The sequence below is a fragment of the Sceloporus undulatus genome, chromosome 9 (assembly GCF_019175285.1).
Source record: "Sceloporus undulatus isolate JIND9_A2432 ecotype Alabama chromosome 9, SceUnd_v1.1, whole genome shotgun sequence".
Taxonomy (NCBI): Eukaryota; Metazoa; Chordata; class Lepidosauria; order Squamata; family Phrynosomatidae; genus Sceloporus; species Sceloporus undulatus.
In genome coordinates this window covers 18615956-18638335 of record NC_056530.1, presented here as the reverse complement: position 1 = coordinate 18638335, position 22380 = coordinate 18615956, and the positions used below count along the sequence as shown (strand labels likewise).

Here is a 22380-nt window from a genome sequence, read left to right as displayed (position 1 = left end):
AAAAACAATTGTGCCCTATGGCCTTCCAGAAATTAAACAAGCCCTACCCTTGACCAGTTAAGCCATGCCCCTGGCTTCACTCCCTTGAAAGGGTATTTTTACAGTCACAGTGTAGCAGAGCTAAAGGGGAGGATAAGCTTGGATTCTCTGCCTCGGGCACCACAATATTTTGTATCAGTCCATCTGTGCCGTCCAGCTGCCTTGAGTTGTGTGCCTTATAAGGTACCTATTAATGCTTTCTTGCGGGGAAGATATGATATTCTTGCTCCCTATCTCATACCTACAGTCCTCCCCACTCCCTGGGAGCAAGAATGTCTGAAAAAAGGTACTCATTGTTATGTGTAAAGAAAGTACAGTACAATTGTCTCCTTTTTTGCCAAAAGGAAAAAAGCAAACAAAACCCGAGAGTGTAGAAAGGTTGATGTAATGGGGATTTTCCTAAGGAGGAAAGAGAATGATGGTGGGAGGTGCATTAGTTAGATTTCTGACTACCTGTTTTACTGGTGGCAAAGTCATAGAGCATGACAACTCTGTACAGGAATACAGGTGAACCTCCATGTTTGTGGCTTTGACTTTTGCAGATCTGATTATTTGTGGTTTTGATTAATATGTTCTCTCTAGGGAGCTCTAAGTCCTCCAGTGCAGTTCTGCCAGAAGTTGACCATAAAGTTGTGCTGGAGAACCTAGAAGTTGCTAGAGAAAATGCTTTTCTAGGCATTTGTAGGTCCTCCGGCATGATTCTATGATCAACCTCTGGCAGACGTTGACCACAGAGTTGCATTTGGAGGCCCCACCTAAGGTTTTGTCTTAGGTTCATGGGGGTCCTTCACCGCTAACTTCAGCAAATGTGGAGAGACAACTGTATATTGGTTTCTGAGTGTTCTTCTGTGTTCTGAGATCCTTAGTAAGGAGCAAGCATCTCTTTGCTCATAGGAAAAGTCACATGTCTGATATGGCAAGTCTCTTGCATGTGTGGAGGTGATCCCATACCCCCCAACGTTTCATAGATTGAAACCAGGACATGTGTGGTCAAGCAACACCAAAGTATGGTCAAGATGGCAGAAGATATTAACAAGGAAGACAACACAATCTAGGAGAGGCTGCAGCAGTTTCTTTTGCCTGAGCCTCTTGGGAAGAGACAGATTCTGCCCTTTCCTTTCTCCCCCAACCCTGCTGAGTTAACTGAGAGCAAACTATTTTTAATCCTTGGAATTTACTTTGTAGCACCTGAAGTAAGATGAGGACAAAGGGGGAAAGTGGGAGAAGGAAAGAGAAACTGGGATGTTTAAAAGCAGCTGAAGAAGTGAGACAGCGGGAGGATTAATTTGGACTGACTCTACCAGATCAGGACAGTTGGGTGGTATGTGATCCATGAGAGCCAGAACCTTGGGCAATCAGGGTTCAGGTTTCTATGGAAAGCCGCCATAGATAGTAGAGAAATTCCACTTTAGACATTGTTGCTTTTCAAGTGAGGAAAGCAATAATGTAAGGAATAGGACTCAAGTGCCTTGGATGCCTAATTAGCTCCAAAAGAGAATGCCTTTATAGGGCTTCTGTTGGATTTTCATATGATGGTGGTTGGATGGAAAGTGTTAGAGACATCAACTTGAATCCATGATGACAAAGTAATAGAAGTTTGGGAAAGGATGTGTGAGAAAAACTGGCGTTCATTGACTTTCATCTTTCTCTCTCCTGAGTCCGTAGGTCGAGATTTTGTTGTTCTCACACAGTTTCTAATGTTCTCACAAGGCCCAGTGTTTTTATTCCCACACTTTCTATCTGCAGGGAATCCTTTCCGCTTTGACTTATCAGATAAAGAATTCATATGCTTCCTTTACCATATGGTTCATAGAGGGGGGCAGGATGTGGCCATTTCACATAGACTGATACACAGCAAAGCAGGGGTGCAGCTATTGCGGGGATAATAATGTGAGTGTATTGCCCCCCTGTGAAATTTTGCTTGAGTTCCTACATTTCCAGCATTGCATACAGAGAGAAAGACAGAAAGAGAGACTGAAATTCATTCATATTTAGAACTTGTTTTAGAAGCTTTTTTTCTGCTGCTCCTTTTTGCAATCTCTAAAGGGCGTCATAGCTGTGGCGTCGCGGCTTTGTGATGCCCTTTTGGCGCTGCATCATCTGGAATCACCAGGGTCATGCCATGATGCCGCACACTATCTAGAAGGGCGCACGGCATCATGATGTGATGGGGCGGAGTCATGGCATCCGGCATGCAGACACTGCACCATGGCTCTGCCCAAGGCCAGCACCAAGTACCAGTCTGTACACCAGGAAAATACGTTATATGTGTGTGTATGTTTGAATGACAAGCTGTGAGCAATTGTGGTATGTACTTAATGCAAATGTTTACATTAGGCAGCATTCTTGTGTCTTGGGGTCAGCTTGGAAACTTGGGGTCTTTGATTATCCTTAACTAGCAGTCCTAACCTGGGCTATGTCTCCATGGAGGAAATGAAACATTCCCACCCCATTCCCACACTGACCTGTTTAGATAATGCATAGGTCCAAAACGGATGGAAAACGGGTCCAATTCATGCTCCAGGGTGATTATCTGGAGTAAAAGTGTCCCTGTCAGGCTGGACACTCTGGAGCATCCCCTGAGCAGGCAGACTGCACATGGGTGCGGGGATGGAAGGAGGATCATTTGTGGGATCCCAGGGAGTGTGTGGACAGTGCTGCCGGTATTAGCCTGTTGTGGGTTTTGGTTGTGTTGACAGCTCCTCTTCCCCACAGATTTGGAAGCCCCAACAGTAAACCAGGTTTTACCGTCAATGCGGAAACGGCCCTGAAGGCAACACCTAATTTAACCCTGATTAAACTGCTGCAGTGCACTCTGTATGGGGTTGCCTTTGAATGTATCTGAAGATGCAGCTAGTACAATATACAACAGTTAGGACTGTTCATGGGAACATTTTAAAGAAGCCACCTGATCCTGATTTTAAAGCCATTGCACTGGCTTCCAAAATGCTTCCAGCCTTAGCTGTTTTAAATTTTAAATTGTTCTAAACTGTTTCACGTTGATTTGGTCTGTATGATGCCCTGAGATGTGCCGACCAATCTTTGTAACAGTTATATTTTGCCCCCACATTTCTATCCCTAATCAAGATTTGGGAAATTTGTTGTTGTTTTGGCAGAGGGATTCTGGAAGTTGTAGTTCAAAAGTAACATTTCCAAGCGTTCCCTCCAAGATCTGCAGAACACATTAAGGAGTGATTTGGTTATTGCTTTGCCAACCTCAAATACATGAGTTTAAAATGTGCTGCAAATCCCATATAATCCAACTACATTTTCTGCTTCCTCTCTTTTATACTGCATGCTATAAAAACAGGATAGAGTGTTTATACTCTTTATGGGAGGGAGGGCTGGAGTGAAAGGCATAGGAATGGGATTACAAAGCCAAATTATTAATTATGTGTCTCTTTATGTCTGACTTCTATTGATGGAAGAATGCACAAGCTTCACAGTTAAACAGAATTCCCCCCGCCCCCATCAGACAATACTGTATACTGAAAAGCCATTTGTTTTCCCAGTATATAAAGGGCGAGGTTACATATTAAAGCTGAGCAGAAGGTTAATATGGATGAAAAAGTCCTTGGGGAATGATATTCTGTTCCTTGCCATCACCCAAGAAGTAGACGTCACAGTTAATTTTGCCTCCCTTCATCTTCTTGTAACAAACTTTCCATTTCCACATGGCAAGTTCCGGTATCTTTCATGGTAATGGGATATAGACAGCTGTTGCCATGTTGGGCCTAGAGATTAAGGAAAGACAAAAATGAGTTAGGTGAAGGTTTTATTACAGTGTCAGGAAGCACAGAAAGGCTTTCCTGTTTGTACTTGGTGACTCTCACCTGCACCTCAAGGATACGTTTTTGATGGTGCCAGTCAAGATCCAGGTCAGGGAGAAGGAGACCACTTCCCTGAATCCATGCCTGTGCCTGGATCAAAGGCCTAGATTTGGAGAAGTCTTCAGACTTCTGTAGCTCCCATGTTCTTTTGGGAACATCTTTGTAGTTGTAGAGCTACCCTGGGAACATTACAATCCTGGTTTGACGATGAACAAGTTATGTTTACTCCATAAAGAAACTTGTATATCAGAGTTGAACTGCAACTCCTAGCATGCCTCACCATTGTCTGTACTTGCTAGGGCTGCTGGGACCTTCAGTGCAACAACAGATGGAGGGCCACAAGATTTCCAGTTGTGATGTAAGCCATCAGGGGAACAAGTGTGTGGCCAGGCTTCCAGGTTGAATAATCTGTACAAGAGCAAATAGAAAGTGTCTGAGAACTTCCATCGGCAGTGTCTTCGATAGCTTTATTGTTATTGTTTATAAATAGGACATGAAACAACATGTTTAGTGCAATGTTCTCCTGGTTATGCCTTTTCAGCTAGACAGTGATGCTCTCTTTCAGGATACTCAGTTTCGTTCTCTCAGGTCACTTCTTTCCCACACATTTGACCAGTCAGTGTCCCATTTCAATGGAGCATCCAGTCAAGTCTCTTTGCAATGCTAGAAACCATCCTGGAATCTATAAGGAAGACAGTGCTGGGTACTGTCTCTGGGGGCTTGTACTGCTTATTTTGCTTAGAAAGATGGGCACACACTTGTAGGATTCATATGAATCTCCATTTCTCCCCATTTTGGGAGAAAGGTGGGATATACATCCCTTAAATAAATGGATAAAATGGATAAAATAAACCAGAATAATAAGTTGGAGTCCCCATTCCTACACCTTTTGATGGGCAGCTGACTTTACAGTGTGTGACCACATCACTGACATAATCAGATCCCTTTCTAAAGTGAAAAGTGGACCTTCTCCGCCTAAGGCTTCAGCAAAGGTCCTTAATTTGCTGCTTTTTGCATGGGAAAGGAGGAGGGGGGGGGGGGAAGAAAGCTCACTTCACCAGCATTTACAGTCCTAACCTTGAGATTCAGTTGTGCTGCCTTTTCGTCCTGGGGCACGAGTGCAGAAAACATCCTTTTTAATTTCCAGTCGCTGATTGATGATAGCAAAGAGTCTGTTCAGCTGTCTCAACCAGTGATCCCCAGTCATTGATGCAGATAGGAGATCCTCCTCTCCCAGCTAGCAGGAGACAAAGAGACTCTACAGACCAGAGGGGGAACATATGTGAGTCCAAATATCTACCGACCATAAGCACCCTCCCACCCTCTAATAATAAGGTAGAAAGAAAACACTAAATACCCTTTAACAAACTACAAGTCCTATGATTCTGTAGAGTGGAGTCATGGCAGTTAAAGAGGTATCAAAGTGCAGTGTGTTATCGTCTAGTGTGGACAATGCTCTTTCATAAAATCACAAACAGCATCAGACAAGCTACAAAGAGCTTTGTCTTTGTCTTATTTCGTAATACTAAAACCCAGAGTCAACTCAACGAAATTAATTTGCAGGAGGATCAGTGCTGACAAGAGAAAGGCGTTCTCCAAACTGAGCATAATTGCCCCTAGAGAAGTACAATATTGAGGGATATCCGTGTGCCTTTGCAAAGTTGTCACGGGTGGGGAAAGTAAAGCACTCTGTCCATGCTCAGAAAAATCCTCATCACCCGAGAGCCTCCTGGGCCTGGGGATGGAGATTTTGAGGTGAGGTGTAATATAGTCTAAATATTTTGGGGATCCCTGGCTGGGATGCTGATGTGTGTCTTAAAAAGGTCTCTCTTTCTTCCCCCACCCTCCCTCTCTCCCACATACCAAATCAAGAATAAAAGAAACATCTAGGTAAGGTGCCAGCTGTTCTAACCATCAAGCTGTCTGAGCCAGTCAGTTGTTGCATATTGACAGTCACTACTTATAGCTGGAGCAGGAACATGAAGTAAACATGGTGTCACATCCAAGTGAGAGTCAGATTAGATACCTGCCCATTGCATACTGTGGTTGAGGAAGGGAAGGGCAGAGAATATGGCAGAGGGGTGGGGGCTACAATAACCTTTGCCTCTGCTTTCTAGGGCACCTGAATGTGGTTGGTGAGGCACAGTGGCACAAGCTGTGTGTGAACTGGAGAGGAGGGTGGAAAAGAGCGGAGAGCCAGGGGCTTGTGGGGTATTGCTAAGAAAAGCTGGCAGGGTTTGTGATTGATCTCTGTCCGTGTCTCTTTCTTTGCTCGTCACCTTCTCCCTGGTTCTGCATGCAAAGTAACTGTCTGTCTCTCCGGCTCGTGTCCAGCTCTATCCGTCAGCCAGACAGAATCTTAATCAACCACTTCACCAGTAGGGCCTAGGCAAGTGCATCTCTCTCGCTTGCTCTCTGTCACACACAAAGACACACACACACCATGTTGCTGATCTGTGTGCTGATGTAAGAATCAACAAGGTCAGTTCTGCATTAGCAGGTCTTGATTTTCCCAGGTACACAAAGGCACACGCAAGCACACACAATAGAGTACACCATCTTATTCTAAAAGGTGGGAGGAATACCCCCTCCAGTTTCATACTCACAGTCACTTGTATGGATGAGACCTGATGCTCTGAACCTGGCAGACAGAAAGGCAGATAAAGAGACAGATGGACAGATAGATCCATAGGCTGGAAAGATGTTGACGACATATGTGCATGTAACTCTGGGTTGTGCACGTGTGTTTTCTTTTGGATGGGTTGTCAAACTAGATAAATTTCTGTACATGTACCTTTCATAGTTGTGTAAAAGAGGGACAATAGTGGTTTAAGTATTGGACTACAACTCTGGAGACCAGGGTTTGATTCCCAGCTTGGCCATGAAACCCAAGTCACACTCTCTTAGTCTCATGGATAGGCAATGGTAAACCTCCTCTGAACAAAGCTTGCCAAGAAAACCCCATGATAGGTTCCCTTTATGGTTGCCATAAATTGGATATAACTCGAAGGTACAGAAACAACAAATGGGACATTCAGCATGTGCTGCATGTTACCTGCTTGTGTGACAAGTAACACTTCGTGAAATTCCTTCTTTTATCCAACCATTAAAGGTACAGGAGCCCTCGCCGGTTTTAACTCCAGCAGTCGTATTAGCTAGCCTCTTATACATGATGCAAAACTTCCTCCCAGCAGCAACCAAGCTGTGTGTATATGTATGTGTGTGTGTGGTGGGGTGCCACTGCTGAGGCTTACCAGGGCAAGGAAACAGCTGGTCTGAGCTACAAGGGGAAGGGAAACATGTGTATAGGAGAGTAGCTTGATTTTTCTTATCCTTGCAGCTGAGACTAGATGCTGAGCTGCATCCCTCTGCTTCCCTCATCATGTTAGGAAAGAGCAACAGTAGTACAGTGGCCTCTCCACGTTTCTTGGGTTTAGGGGCACAGGACCTCCATGAAAGTGTAAAAACAGCAAATAAAAAAATCACTGTTGTTTATACCCACGAGAACACTTCTCTCTGAATCTCTAGGCCCTCCAGTGCAAATCGATATTTGTTGGACGTTAAGCATAGAATTATGCTGGAGGACCTAGACAGGCCCCCAGAATTATTCCCTTTAGGAATCTCTAGGTCTTCCAGCATGACTTCTAGTGGAGGTTGGTCATAGAGTCATGCTGAAGGACCTGGAGATTGCTAGAGAAAACACATTAATCCAGTCCGCTCATACTCAAATCCGCAAAAGTCAAAAATGCAAATGTGGAGGGTCGGCTGTATTCCCGCTCTTGAGTTTGGCATTTAATGGAGCAGGGGAAAGGGCATGGAACTGAATGGGTGGAGTGCTATGCCAATGATAAATGAATAATCTTTTCTGTTTTTGATAGCTGATTTGTAGCTAGTGATTTTGGTAGAATTTGGGGGGAATGCTTAGAGTATTTTTTTAATGGCTCTTCACTTCTACTTCTCATTGGCTACTGATACTGTTCTCTGCTTTGGATCAATCCCATGGGTAACTTCACTCTCTCAGAGCGCACAATGCAGGAGACTGTGTTGATTTGTCTTTGTGATGATGTTACTGAGGGCGAGTGAGGAAACTTTACCTGGTGGCAGAACTCTCATTGGTAGTAGTGCTTGTGATGTAAAACTGAACCAGGCACAGTGGGAAATCAAAATGGTTGCTTGGAGCTGAGCCTTGGTGAAAGATTTAGAAAAGAGATGTTGGCAGTTGGCCCTGGTGGGTTGCTGTCCAAAACTTTCTCATGGTGATGGCAGGGTCAGTCTCAATAGTGTTCTCTTTTCCTTTGTTTCTTTGGGAGGGGGGAGTAGAAAGTTTGAGCATACCACCGCACTGAAAAATAAAATTTGTCCTCCAAGTTGCCTCTGAGTACTGCCAGCCTGGTGCAATGGTTTGAGCATTGGATTATGACTCTGGAGAGCAGAGTTTGAATCCTAGCTGATCCGTGGAAACCCACTGAGTGAGCTTGGGCAATTCACAGAGGATGGCAATGGCAAACCTCTTCTGACAAAACTTGCCAAGAAAAGGTTTACCTTAGGGTCACCATAAGTTGGAAACAACTTGAAGGCACACAACAACAATATGTAGCCCAGTGTGCAATTGTTAGACATGCATTGGACACGCATGTACATGTGTATAGGCATGGACATGCACAATGATACTTTGATATCTGTTTCCCAAACCTGACCATCCCAACAGTAAGCATCTTGCTACACCTCGCCACATACTGCTAGTCCTTGCTATAGGAGAGGAGCCAACTCTATGTGTATGAACCAATTAGTCCATGATAATGGGCAAATTAGGGAAAGATCTGGATTTTTCCACAGCCAAGGCTGAGTGAGGACAGTTTGCTTGGGAATCGCTCCCCACCCTCGCTCACACACAAACACTCTTCCTTGTTTTTGGCTCTCGCATAGTCCCCTCATTATTCTAAAATAAAAGTGGATGATCTCATGGATGAGGGTCAGGGTTGTCTCTGCCTTGCCTCCCAGCCTCCAATCTTGTTGTGAAGCCAGTGGCATGATTGAGTGACCTCCTCTGGCCAAGGGAGTGGAGGGAAATCACTTGAAGCTTTTCAGTGACATAAATAAATAAATCCATAGTAAATAGGTTGCCTCTTGGGTCCCCAGCTGCATACATTGCTGACTAAGCGTTGACCTTTAGATTTGTCCTGGATCTTGATGCCTGTCAGTCACAACCAGGCTGCTAGATAAGATGGAACAGTTGGGGGGTGGGAAATCATGGAATGATAGAATCGTAGAGTTGGAATACACCACAAGGGCCAACCAGTACAACCCCCTGCCATGCAGGAACTCTCAATCTCAAACTCTAAAGGAAAGGGTGGCTTATGCTGGGAAAATTGCCCCATGGTTTTCTGCCAGTGTTGAGTATCAACTCTTCATGCCAGGGCTTTCAGACCATGCAAGGTATGAAGCCCCATGGAGCTGGCTGGTTTTCACTGCATAGGCACTCTCTCGCTACAGAAGTGGCTGGTAGCTTAGTAGGACAGTGAATCCATTTTGAAGTATAGCCTGAGTTTTAAGGAAGTTGGCCAGTGTGCTGAACTTACTTTGTTAATAGAATAAATAAGATCACCTGGGAGAACCTCTTTCAAAATTTGGGGTAACATCCAGAATGGATTCATCACCTCACTGATAGGGCAGGCACTGCCACTGCCTACCATCTACCCTACCTTCTGTAGGAAACCCAGAACCACTGGAAAGCTTCCTGTCAGAACCTGGAAGTAACTAGTTATAAACAACTAATTCCTCATTATTATACCATTGGAGATATAAGCAGTATCACAGCAGCATCTGCTCTGTTGCTGTGAATGGCCGGAGCGTTCATTGTTCCTGTTCTTTCCTTCTATCCATCCAAAGAGCCACTTCCTCAGCTATCCTCATCCCAATCTCTAGGGCCCCTGACACTCACTCACTGGCAGAAGGAGTTAGTGGATTTTTGACAGAGAAGGACAGCTGAGGCAAATCGGATGAGACAGTCTCGTTGATGAGCCCTGGGGCTGTCTAGGCTGCACATGCATGTGCACCCATGCACAAACTCAGAAGGGAGGAGAGTCTTGTACCTTTGAGTCAAAGTCTTTCATAAATTCTCTCTTCACAGCCCAGATAGGAGCTGGCAGTAAAATGTCCTTGTTGATGGAGGACAGTATATTCTACCAGTGGTTACTTTGCAGACTGGAAGCATGGATTCCTGGGTCCTATTTCCAAAGCAAGCGGAATCTAGAGAGAGGAAATTAAAGATGTCTAGGAGACGTGTTAGCTTAACCAAACATCCACGTTCTGTGGCATTATACCTCTGAACTGCCAGGAGTGGTGCCAATAGAGATGGGTTATCTTGGCCTCCTTGTCCCATGAATTTGAAAATTCATGTTTGGACTGTATCTTCCAAAATCCCCCAGTATAGTTCCCTTTCCAAAAGCAAACAAACCCACCGCCACTGTCCCAAGCTTTGAGCATCTGGTTAGTCATTAATGGGATTCGTAATTATGAGACTGACCACTGGTCTGATTAGCAAAGCCAATTAAGTGTTGGCATTAATGGAACCTCCTCTTCAGAGGCACTGCACTTAGATATCAGATGTTGGGAAGAAGTAAATCCATGTTGTCTTAATGTGCTGCATTTAGGTTTCACAGTGGCATTTGAATGTTTACTATTTGAAGGAAAGATCCTCAAGAATTGAGAGTGGTAGAGTCTCCTTCCTTGGAGGTCTTTAAACAGAGGCTGGATGGCCATCTGTCGGGGATGCTTTGATTGAGAGTTCCTGCATGGCAGGGAGTTGGACTGCATGGCCCTTGTGGTCTCTTCCAAACTCTATGATTCTATGTATTCAATTCAGGCCACATTTTTAAGTGTGATTTGCATTTCCAAAACTAATATGCAGACTGCAACTTGTTTGTCCGTTGGTTTTCACATTGGCCTGAATTTTTCAAGTCTTAATTCCAAAGGTGCACTAAAATGTACCAAAATGAGTATTTGAAAGTAAAACGTATGCATCCAAATGCATGTATGTGCCTTCAAGTGGCATGACAACTTATGATGAACCCATGAATTTCAGAGGGTTTTCTTAGGCAAAGAGGTGGTTTTGCCAGTCCCTTCCATTGAAATATAGCCTACAGCACTTGGTTTCATTGGCGGTCTCCCATCCAAGTACTAACCAGGGCTGACCCTGCTTAACTTCCAAGATCAGATAGGAACTGGTGGCTTCAGAGTGGTACGTAGGATAAAATGCATATTTTAGGGCTAAATGGGTACCAAAAGGCGCATATAAAAATAATATTGGCTTGTAATGGGCTATTTTCTGTTGATGTAGAGCTGTGTCACATTTAGGTTGTGCCGGACTTTTAATTAGAGAGATAATTACATAACATATGACTTAAAAAGTTGCATGCTTGCAAATTGACAGAGGTTGGGTGGTGAAAAGCACCGTTCCCAAAACAGGAATGTTTTTTCCCCTTTCTTGACTCAGGAAAACAATTCTACAGCCAAACTCTAAATGGCATCTTGTCTCTATGTGTCTTTCACTGTACAGGGTTGCTGGTTCGGGGTGCGGATTTTACTCAACCAGCTGACAATTACACAGTTTGTCAGGGGGACAATGCAACACTAAGGTGAGTTTGTGCCTCTAACTGGGGCATATTTCTGTGATGTGTGTATCGTGTTTTCTTTACTGGATAGAACAACAAACACTCTCTGTTTCTTGGTTGGCATGTGCAGTACTTGCTTCCTCCCCATTTTAAACATAGTAGAAGTATAGTAACCCTGTTATCCTGACATTTCCTGATCTGGTGCCCCTTGGGATGCCTAAGTGCAGTCTGCTGAACTTCTTCGCCTCCTATATTTTACTCCAGACAACACATAGAAGTTCTTCCTATCTCCCAGAGAATTGAATTTTGATGCTCTTAACCATGGGACACATGTAGGAACCAGTAAGTTAAAGAAAGGGGTGAATAAGGTGGGAGTGAGAAAGGAAAGGGTTTTGGTATAGGAGGATGGGAAATGGTGTTTTGAAAAATCCATTGGCTGTTTCCTTTTCTTTAAAGCACAAAAGCGTGTTGGAGTACAACTCTGGAGACCAGAGTTCGATTCCCAGCTCGGCCATGAAACCCAATGGGTGACCTTGGATGAGTCACATTCTCTCAGCCTCAGAGGAAGGCAATGGCAAACCTCCTCTGAACAAATCTGGCCAAGAAAACCCCATAATAGGTTCATCTTAGGGTCACCATAAGTCGGAAATGACTTGAAGACACACACACAGAGACACAAGAATTCTTCTCTCTCAAATGATTATTTCCTTCGGTGCTCAGATCTCTGGCATATCTGTTAGTTAAAGCTTCACTTAAGCATTTAGAAATATTGGCCTGGAACAGACTGCCCGAAAAGGGTGGCCTGCCGGCGGCCTACTTTCTTCCAGAGGAAAGCCGCAGCCGCCAAACTGCAAGGCTTCCCTCCAGAGGAAAAAGACCCCGGGAAAAGAGGTTTCTTTTTCTGCCGCAGGGCGGACCTAACAAATGCGCCAATGGCACACTCCTTACATAAACGACTCACAGTGACGTGTGGATACCACGCATCGCTTATGTCACAATTGCAGTGCCTGTGTACACAGGGCGCCGCTATTGTAACACCGCCGTGACGTATTAGGTTTAGGGACCGTGTCGTTGCCGCGCGGTCCCTAACCCTAAAATCAATGCCAGGATGGCACAAAAGGGCTGCGCCATAATTTAGGCAGCCAAAGAAAAGGGGCAGGCAATGTTACCAAAGCAATGTGAACAGAGCAAAGGTAAGAATTTTAGATGTGAACAATTTTTAGTATCTCACTCTTTGCAATGCTGGAAGCTTTGGGTGTGAGAGAAAATTTCAATTGCTGGTTTGTGGGGAGAAGAGTTCTTACTTGCAGGGCAATGCCCTCATTTTGCCCACTCTCCTTAGCTACATCCTGCATGGGTATTTTTTTCCTTCATTTTTCTTAGCCATTTCATCCACACACAGTCTGCTCCTCCACATATCTTCTACTGATTAAACACCTTGCCCAGCTTGTCACTATGTACACAGACCCATCTTTCAGAGTCCCCATTTCCTTTGGCACCAACACCTTGTTTCCTTGTGCCTCTGTCTTCAGACTGACAGTGAACCATACACCTACAGCAGACTGGGACTTGCACCTCCGTAACTGTGATTCACAGGAGGATCACAGCCTTCTTTTTAATTATGAAACAGCCCTGTGGCAAAAGGAAAAGAAATGGAAGCAGGTGCTAGTAAACATTCAGGCCGCCATCCATAGCTGTGTGACCCAAGGGTCTTAAGCTGTGTGGCTCTCTTGTGGCACTGAGCAGTCCCTCCTTTCCAAATACTCCCTCTAGCGAACAACTAGCTTTCACTTCCATTTTCTGGCCCTCCAAGATCTCTCCCTGATGCAGCGAATGGAACTTTCCCTGACCCCGTTTTCCCATTTTCCCTTCTGTTGATCCCTGAACCCAGAGCAATTTTGTGCCGCCAGCTCTCCATTTCAATAATTTAGCCCCCCTCTGGTTTATTAAAGTTTCATCACACCATTTGGTCTGCATTTAAATAAAAGATCCCTCCTCCCAGCAAAATGCACTATTACTTTCCAAGATCACATTAATAGCAGCCAGCAATGACTTACGGAACGGCTAATAACTCTGTTGAGTGCGGCATAAATTTACCAGGCCTTGATTTTAATACGCTTGTGTTGTTTCAAAATGAGACCCGCACCTGTGTCTGACGGAATGATAATATCCTTGCACTGAAGGAAATAACATTCCCTCGTCCCACATAAAGATCACTTTGTGTGTGTGTGTTTGGATGCTGTGCAGAAACCTCAGTCTCTCCTTAGGGTCTGTGCCCCCTTTTCCATATCCCAATCCCCCTCCTCTTTCCCAGACACTCCTGTAAGGAAATCCACATGCTTGGAAACAATTAGTTAAAAATTAATTTGTTGCACTTCATTTGTTAATTTTTGAAAAACCAATTTCAGAAATTGAATTCAAAGATATAGCTGTGTTAGTCTGTAAAATCAGTATGTAAAGAGATCTTTGAGACAAATGAAAGTAAGAAGTTGGCAGCATGAGCTTTCGTAGACTGGAATCTTTAAAAGCTCACGCTGCCAACTTCTTTCTTTCAGTTAGACTCAAATTTTAGTAGTTGCTGGCCAAGATCCTACATCACAGTCCACATTTTGTAACTTTACAAATCCAGAGCTAAGTTCCAGAAAAACAATGAAATACTATTAGGGAATTGTAGAAATGCACATCAAGGCACTGACAAAAGTGCTCCAATGCACATCTGGCACTTCCAGTGCACATGGTGCTGATGTACATTGGACACTTGTTGTTCTCCAACCATTCTTATCAGGTGTCTGGATGCATATCAAGGAGTGTTTCAATACATATCAACCCTTATTGTTCATCAGTCCATGGTGGATCAGTCTCTACACCATTGCACAACAGATGCCTGTATGTTGTCATGACAGCTCCTAGGTGAATATGGATACTGTGAAACTACTTAATCTACTTTTGCACATGTGTAAGGCAATTTGATAAGACATGAGTCACAAGCAAAACACCAGCTGTTATCTTTAGTGTTAGAATTGTTGTTGTTGTTGTTGTTATATTTATTTGTATATTGCTCTTTTCCCAGAACTGGGACTCAGAGTGGCTACACGGTTAATAGTTTGACTAACCATTAACATTTCACCTAATTTGAATTTGGTGGTGAGCAAGTCATTTTTATTAATGTTTACCCATTAAAACATTTAAATAATACATTACCATTAACACAACAAATTAATGTTAGAACGTTGACCAAAGCAATTCACGTTTATAGACTGATTTCTGATTTCATGTTAATGTTAACAAATTAAGGTTAAAATTAATGTTTCCAGGTCCTGAAGCCCTAACCCACATTTCAATTGTATCAATAGCCTTGTGCAAAAAGTGAAAGAGCAAGGTGGGCACTGGGGTATGTGGGCATACTCTCTAACATTCCTCAGATGAAAACTGGGACACATGTGGCCAAACTACATTAGAGTGTGGTCAAAGTAGCAAAAGTTATTAATAAGGAAAGACACATAAGATAGGAGAACATGCAGCAGTTTGCTTTTGCCTGTTCCTTTTGGGAAAGACAAGATTCTACCATCTCCTTTCACTCCTGCTGCGTTAATGGGTGCAAACTACTTTTGTCCTTTGAACTCAGTTTACAGCAACTGAAGTAAGCTGAGGACCAAGTAGGAAATTGGGAGGAAAACAGAGAAAGCAGTAGTAAAAGTAGGTGAATAGTGGGTTTAGAGAGAAATAATTCTCCCTTCCAAATTGGGACTATTGGAGGGTATCTATGGGGCTTGCATTTGATGGCTGAGATCCTACATCACAGAAACAGAAAGTAACTTTATGCTCATGGAGTTACATGGCAGTTGTGCAATGCTGCCTTACTAGTGAGTTAGTGCCACTGCACATTGACATGAACATGCAACTGTACACAAGCATTGGACAATGCACATCCATGCACAATAGCACCACGTGCAGGATGCTGCTTCCATAACCTTGAGCTGCATGGCTGTGCTCTGTTTCAGACAAAAATGTCCAACCATTTCTGCAGAGGAATTTACACACGTGCAAGATACCAACATGATTCTGGACTTAACTTCTTGGATCCTCATATGTTGAGGTATAACTTCAGCAGTGAGGACCTTTCATGCCGATGGAGGCTCTCCTTGTTCCTTGCAACCCTGGCAAATCAGCTAATAGTTAATGGAGTGGAAAACAGTTAATGGACTGGACCCCCCAAAATGGCCTGGCAAAATTGGACCATTGTGGTTTTTGTGTGGTTGAGCCTCCTCAGACATTAATAATCAGAAGTGTACTAAAGGATCAAGCACTAAGAAATATTAAGACACCAATTGCCGTTGAGCCCTCCCAGGAATAAGAAAGGCTGCCTGCAATCCATCATATGCACATTTACGTGGGAGTAAGCTTCACTGAACACATGGAGGGCCCTTCTAAGTCTGCAGTGTGCTTGTATGAGTTCCTAGTTAAGGATGTTTCAGTGATAATGGATGGGAAAAGCAATTGGCCCGGCCCTTGCAAGTACCTGTACATAAGCAACAAGCTGGCTGTTAGTATTGGATGGCTACCTCTTTCATGTATGCCTTATTTGTGTATTTTTGCCTTGCAGAGGGCTGAATTAGATGGCCCTAGTGGGCTCTTCCAACTCTGTGATACAGTAGACCCTTGTTATACGCTGGAGTTTGGGTCAAAGATCCCTGTAGATAACAAAATCAGTGTATACTCAAGTCTTATTAAATGTAATGACATAGCAAAATGGTGTCCCTTATAAAAATGGAAAATCAAGGTTTCATATTTGAAATGTATACTTTTTTTCAACATTTTCAAACTTGAATCCGTGTATAAAAAATCTGTGTATAAGAAGGGCCGAATGTACTATGCTTTTCCCAGTCATGGACACACTTGGCTCTGCCAATAGGCACAGATACCCCAGGCAGGCTAGGATGGGTGGTATGGAAGACTCATCACTTGTGCCTCTCTATTTGCAGAACACAATTGTGTGTTCCATTTGTTGTTGTTGTTGTGTGTCGTCATGTCATTTCCAACTTACGGCAACCCTAAGGAAAACCTGTCATGGGGTTTTCTTGGCAAGTTTCTTCAGAGGAGATTTTCCATTGCCATCCTCTGAGGCCGAGAGAGTGTGACTTGCCCAAGGTCACCCAATGGGTTTTCCCATGGCTGAGCTGAGCTTCATGCTGGGGATGAAAATAATATGAATTACAATTAATTTCTGGTAGATTAATACATTTCCTGATGATCAAGAAACCCATATCAAGAAGCACAGAACTGCAGCAAAGTTTCTTTGCATTTTGCATACCTATTTGGGAAATTATTCTGCACAAAAATGCCAGTGTGTGTGTGTGTGTGTGCGTGCATGCACGCATGCATGCGTATGTGCCCATGCAAAACCATGCTTCTTTTCATAGGATGTTTGGTGAAGAAAACATTGTCTCATGTGCAGGAAAACTGTTTTCTCTGCAACCTTCTCCCCCATGTTTTCTACACAGAAACACCATGTGTATATCTGCACAGAATAATTGGCTGAAATGCTTCGCAAAGTGCCAGTGTCTTTCAGGACCAATGCAGAAATCCTCGTTTTCTCTCCACAGTGCTGTGGAAATCATTTGTCCTTGCATGCGAATAGGAGGAATTTGAGGCATTACGTCCCTAATGTGTGCTTGGGGTGTGAAGAAATCTTGCCTTTGCTGAGATGCTGGTAGACAGGTTGTGTCAGCCTGGCAAGGCATCAAGTGTGTATGCTTTTGGGGTCATTTCCCCCCTGCATCCTGAATTTGTGTCTCTGTGTGTATTTATACATTTCTGCTTGTGCATCAAATGAATGTCTATTTCTCTTTCTGAATCTGAGCGCACACCCACAAGCAAAACAAGATGATCACAGAGTAGGATGCCCAGTTGTTCTGTTTTGTATGAGATAGCTTACATTAGGTGAACGAAGGTCAAATCCCCTAATCTCCCAAACCTCCTTCTTCACTTGTTGAGAATGAATGGCAGGTGTCCACCCAACAGACCAACCCCCAAGCATTTGGTACCAAGCAAAATGGTGTTATATACCAAATGTTGGAGGTTTGCTTGCTGAGATTGCAGATGGCGTGATGATGGCCTTTTCCCTCCTCCCTGGCCCACAAGGCAGAAGAGACCAAAATCATGCCTCATATACAGTATTCTCAATTGTCTTAGAGCTAAGGTCAAGACATAGCAATAGCAAGTACACCTCTACATCGCTTATCAGTGGACTAGCACTCCCTAAGCGGTTTACAGTGTTTAAAGCCTATTGTCCCCAACAAGCTGGGTACTCATTTTACCGATCTACAAAAAGATGAAAGGCTGAGTCAACTTTGGAGCCCTGCCTGGGATCGAACTCACAACCTTGTGGCTGCAGCACCAGCATTTAATTACTGCACCACTAGGGCTCCCTTGTGGGCATCAGGTGCACTCGCAACAGACTACTCTCTCATCTGATGCCATTGTGTTACATATCAAATGCTCCAGGGGCAGTCGTTGTGAGCATAGCTGGTCTCTGTTCTTTTCTATAGTGGACATTGGTCACTTCCGCAACAGTCCAACCCCAGGGCATGTGACACACAACCAAAATGGCCATGGTCCATCAGCCGTGAGCTTCCCCTGGTGCTTGCTCTTTCTGCTCTTAGTTCTATAGGTGACTGAGATACATCAGTATCTTGAGTACCTGAGGCAAGTCTCACCTGGAATACTCTGTCCGGTTCTGGGCACCACAATGCAAGAAGGATATTGACAAGCTAGAACATGTCCAGAAGAGGGTGACCGAAATGGTGAAAGGTCTGGAAACCATGCCCTATGCGGAACAGCTTAGGGAGCTGGCTGTGTTTAGCTTGGAGAAGATAAGGGTAAGAGGTGATAGCCCTGTTTAAATATTTGAAGGGATGTCAAATTGAGGATGGTGAAAGCTTGTTTTCTGCTGCATGGGAGACTAGGACCTGGATCAGTGGATTCCAGTTACAGGAAAAGAGATCCCACCTAAACATTAGGAAGAAGCTTCTGATGGTGAGAGCTATTTGACAGTGGAATATAGTCGCTATTAAACAGGCAATAATTAGGCAATAAACAGCAGCAAATCATTCATGGGGAAATCCTGAAAATGATTTGTTGATGTTTATTGCCTGTTTAAGAGCAATGTGTGTGAAAATCCTCATTGTGATAGTGCGTTTTGCACAGGATAATCGCTGTTTAAACTCCCGATTTCCCCTGTGTGATAAGGGTCTAAGACAAGAAGCCCTTGCACCTCTCTGCGGATCTCCCAGCCTGTAAGATTCTGATCTGCTCTGAAATTCCTTTCCGTACATCAAAGTGATTGGGAAACTTCTGGAAGGAGCATAGTCAGCAATGTGGGAAGGGTGAGCATGGGCCTGCAAGACGTAAACAGGAACTCCCCTTCCCATGCCATCCCTTGCATCCTCTCTCTTTCTCCATCCGGCCCCCTCTGCCCCTGCCCAGCTGGATGTTGTGAGTCAGCACACCCAAATTGCGTGTCTCTACCATGCACTCCCAGTCCCCAAAGTGCTTCCCCATGCCCCCTCCCCATCAGCCTGCAGTGCGCCTGGTTCCCACCAGCCTGAATCAGTAGAGGCTTTGACCTACTTCTTGAGACCTCTCCCTCCTACAGTCCCTCTGCAGAATAGAAAGAGGAGGGGGAACCACACACCCGGTGCTTGGTTTGCAGGAATACTAAGAGGCAGGCACTGCACCAGAGACTCCAAATGCTCATTAACCCCTGGGAAGACAGGCATAGAAGAGAGATCCCTCACTTTCAGAGCTTGCCTTTCCTGGCCTACAATTTTCAGAATCTTTCATGTTGGCGGGGATATTCTGGGAGTTCTGGGTTTTGCAAAAGTAACTTTCCCACACCCTGCTTTCTATGGCATTTCTACCCTGTCCTCCCTCCAAGGATGTGCCATTCCATACAAGTGTGAGAAAAAACATATGCCCCTCTGGATGGCTCACCATGTCATACTCTTCAACGTTTAATAGCTGCAAACCAGACTGTGGTCACAAGGCATAAGAGGCAAAGGCTATCAATGAGGGAGAGCACACAAGATGATTATTTTAAGCAGAGAGATTCTGATATTTTGGTACTGAGTTGAGGGCAAAATTCTGCCCCTTCTCTCCCTTCTGCTGTGTATATTGAGTGCAAACTACTTTATCACCCTGAACTCAGTTTGCAGCAATTGAAGTAAGCTGAGAATGTAGGAGGGAGTGGAAGGAAGAGAGAGGGCATTTTAAACACTGTTGAAAAAGTGGGATGTCAGAGGATTAATAGGGACTGTCCCTGCTAAACCTGAATACTTTTGACTGAGGCTGATGGGACTTGTAGCTTTGGAGGAAGAAGGGTAATTTGTCCACCCCAGTTTTAAAAAAAGAAATAGAAAACAATTAAGTAGTCCTTTTCCAGACAATTTTTCTTCTCAATGCCCTTACCCATCCTCATCTTTTGTCTTTCTAGGGTTATCAGTTGTCATTTATCATAAGGGATGTTCCTCATTATAAGGGATGTCCTTTCTCTAAGGGCTGGAAAGCTTGTGCTTTACATTGAACGAGATACAAAAGATCCCATATTTTGGGATGTGGGAGTGATGTGAGAAAGGCATTTTCTGCAAATCTAATCTAATTTGAGATGCGAGATACTTGAAATGTTAATCATAGTTGTCAATCATTCTTATATATATATATATTCAGGTGCAGATTCAGGATTCTTGATGCATGGCAAAAAAAGAAATCAAATAGGCCTTTCCATAAAGTGCTTCGCAAGGGACCTTATATTTCGATAATGTGGGTAATATTTTAGTTTTGCCAAGAAATATATGGCAAAGTTAACAGAAATTTGGTATTTAGGTGAGAAACTACTGGAAGGCAGACAACAGCAACAATATTTGTATTAATAGCTACCTCCTGTTGGTCAGCTTTATAAATAAGGGATAATAATAATAATAATAATAATAATAATAATAATAATAATAATAATAGATTTAGATTTAGATTGTCCCTTATTGCTATTTTGAAAACTTGGCATCACTATCCTACACCCCATACAACATTATTACACAATTTTGCTATACGCACAACTCTACTTCCATTGCTATCGGCACTGTATGTCTGTTGTGCTACAGTAAACCATTCAACCTGCATACATCATACAACTAACATAGTGTCACTGACCAAAAGCCAGCTAGTGTGTAACTCTCTCTTTCTCTCTCAGCCTGACCTACCTCACAGGGTTGTTGTGAGGCTCAAGCGGGGAAAAGGACAACCTCATATACTTTGAGCTCACTGGATCAAAGGCAGAAAACAAATATGACTAAAAGCAGAATATATACATATTCTTGCATGGCAGGGAATGTAACAAATGGCCTTTCTGGTCCCTTCCATCTCTAAGATTCTGTGATTCTATGGATTCTTTATATAGAAACTATTTTAAGCCAACAAATGGCTAGCAGGGGGAAAGGTTAAGTAGAACCTTCCTTTGCCTCCCCTTCAGGATTTCAGTCTCCTTAAACCCTTTTCCTTTAAATTAAAGGGGTGAAAAACAGCCAAGAAAAAATAAAGCAGTCCCGTAATGCACAGGCTTGGGCTTTTAAGACACAGGAGCCCGACCCGCTCTTGCTCCTGGCCACCCTCGCCCTGGCACTCTGTGTTGTACCAATGCTCATCCGCATGGCCCAGAGTCCATCCCGCAGTGTGAGGAAGGCAGAACGGCACTTTTAGAAAATGTCAGGGTCAGTCCTAATTTGAAGAGGGGAGCACAGAGTCCTCCCTCTTCTCGCTCTTCTCCGGTTATCTTTGCAACACTTGTCCAATCTGTGCCTGACAGCTGTCAGGCACCACGAAACAGGATTACTTAGTGCCCCCTCGCCTTCAAGGCAAGAGAACAGGGCTCTGATAATTCAATCTCATGGCTAAGAACCATGGGGCAAGGAAAGAGCACCCATAGAAAAGGAGAGCGAGGAGGGAGGGTGTCCGATTTGGGGTAGGTGGGTAGGTGCAATGCAAGCCCAGTTGCAAGAGGAGAGTTTTGTTTGAAAACATTATTGGGGAGGATTTTAAACAGGCAGCCGGGCTCACAGAGTCTGTGATATTTTTTTGTTGTTGTTTAAAAAAAAAACCTCCGAATGCTCATTAGTTTTCCTAAATCCGCAGTTTGGAAGATGTTCAAGTTTTTAGGGCTTGATAAAAAGAGCTGTAATAACATGGGCTTTTGGACTTCAAAGGGCTTGGTGGAGAGAGACAGCCAAAGGCCTTGCGGAGGCTGTGAGGAGAACCCGGGAATTACTTCTCTCCCTATGCTCACCCCACATGTACATGCACAGCAATAATAAACTGGATGCCACTCTATACTCGGAGATGGAAATGGGCCCAGCTTTTCACCTTATTATACAGAGAGAAATATAGGTCCGCATTCAGATGGTGCGACTCAGTTCTTTGTAGGACACTGCTGTGAAGGCTGGGTGGCAGCTTATACATTGCTTTTTTTGACATCGTGTCAGTGACATATGCATGCGTATGCCATGCTACACATGCAAGATTATTTGCCATGGTGCAACAGACGTAGTCTCCCAGCAGCAATGGAAATGAAGGTGCACATACAGAAACACTGTGCATTGCAGTTGTGCATTGTGGTGGTAGTTGCACACCGCAGTTGTGCCTTGTACATTAAAGTGGCACATTGCACAGTGGCACCTGATTGTTGGCCTCCATCACACAATGTTGTTCTTCTGCATAGGGGCTGTGTTGTGTTGGTGTAGTACAACTCTGCATGTGGATGTTTATGCTATGCTGAGGCAACGTTGGAAGCCTTCAAAGAAGGGACAGGACTATCCATTGAGAGGGTTATCAGAGAAGAGTTCTCTAGTTGA

General features: G+C 43.9%; 1 protein-coding gene across 2 annotated transcripts in view; it reads left to right on the top strand.

Annotated features, from left to right (window-relative positions):
* Positions 1-22380, top strand: part of IGLON5 (IgLON family member 5) — a 129513-nt gene that overhangs the window by 64507 nt on the left and 42626 nt on the right. For both annotated transcript variants that reach the window (XR_006100795.1, XM_042440854.1), the window contains exon 2: positions 11428-11506. Coding sequence is in view for 1 of the 2 variants with exons in the window: in XM_042440854.1 (XP_042296788.1) it covers positions 11428-11506 (79 nt within the window). In the remaining variant the exon portion in view is untranslated. The remainder of the gene's footprint in view (positions 1-11427; positions 11507-22380) is intronic.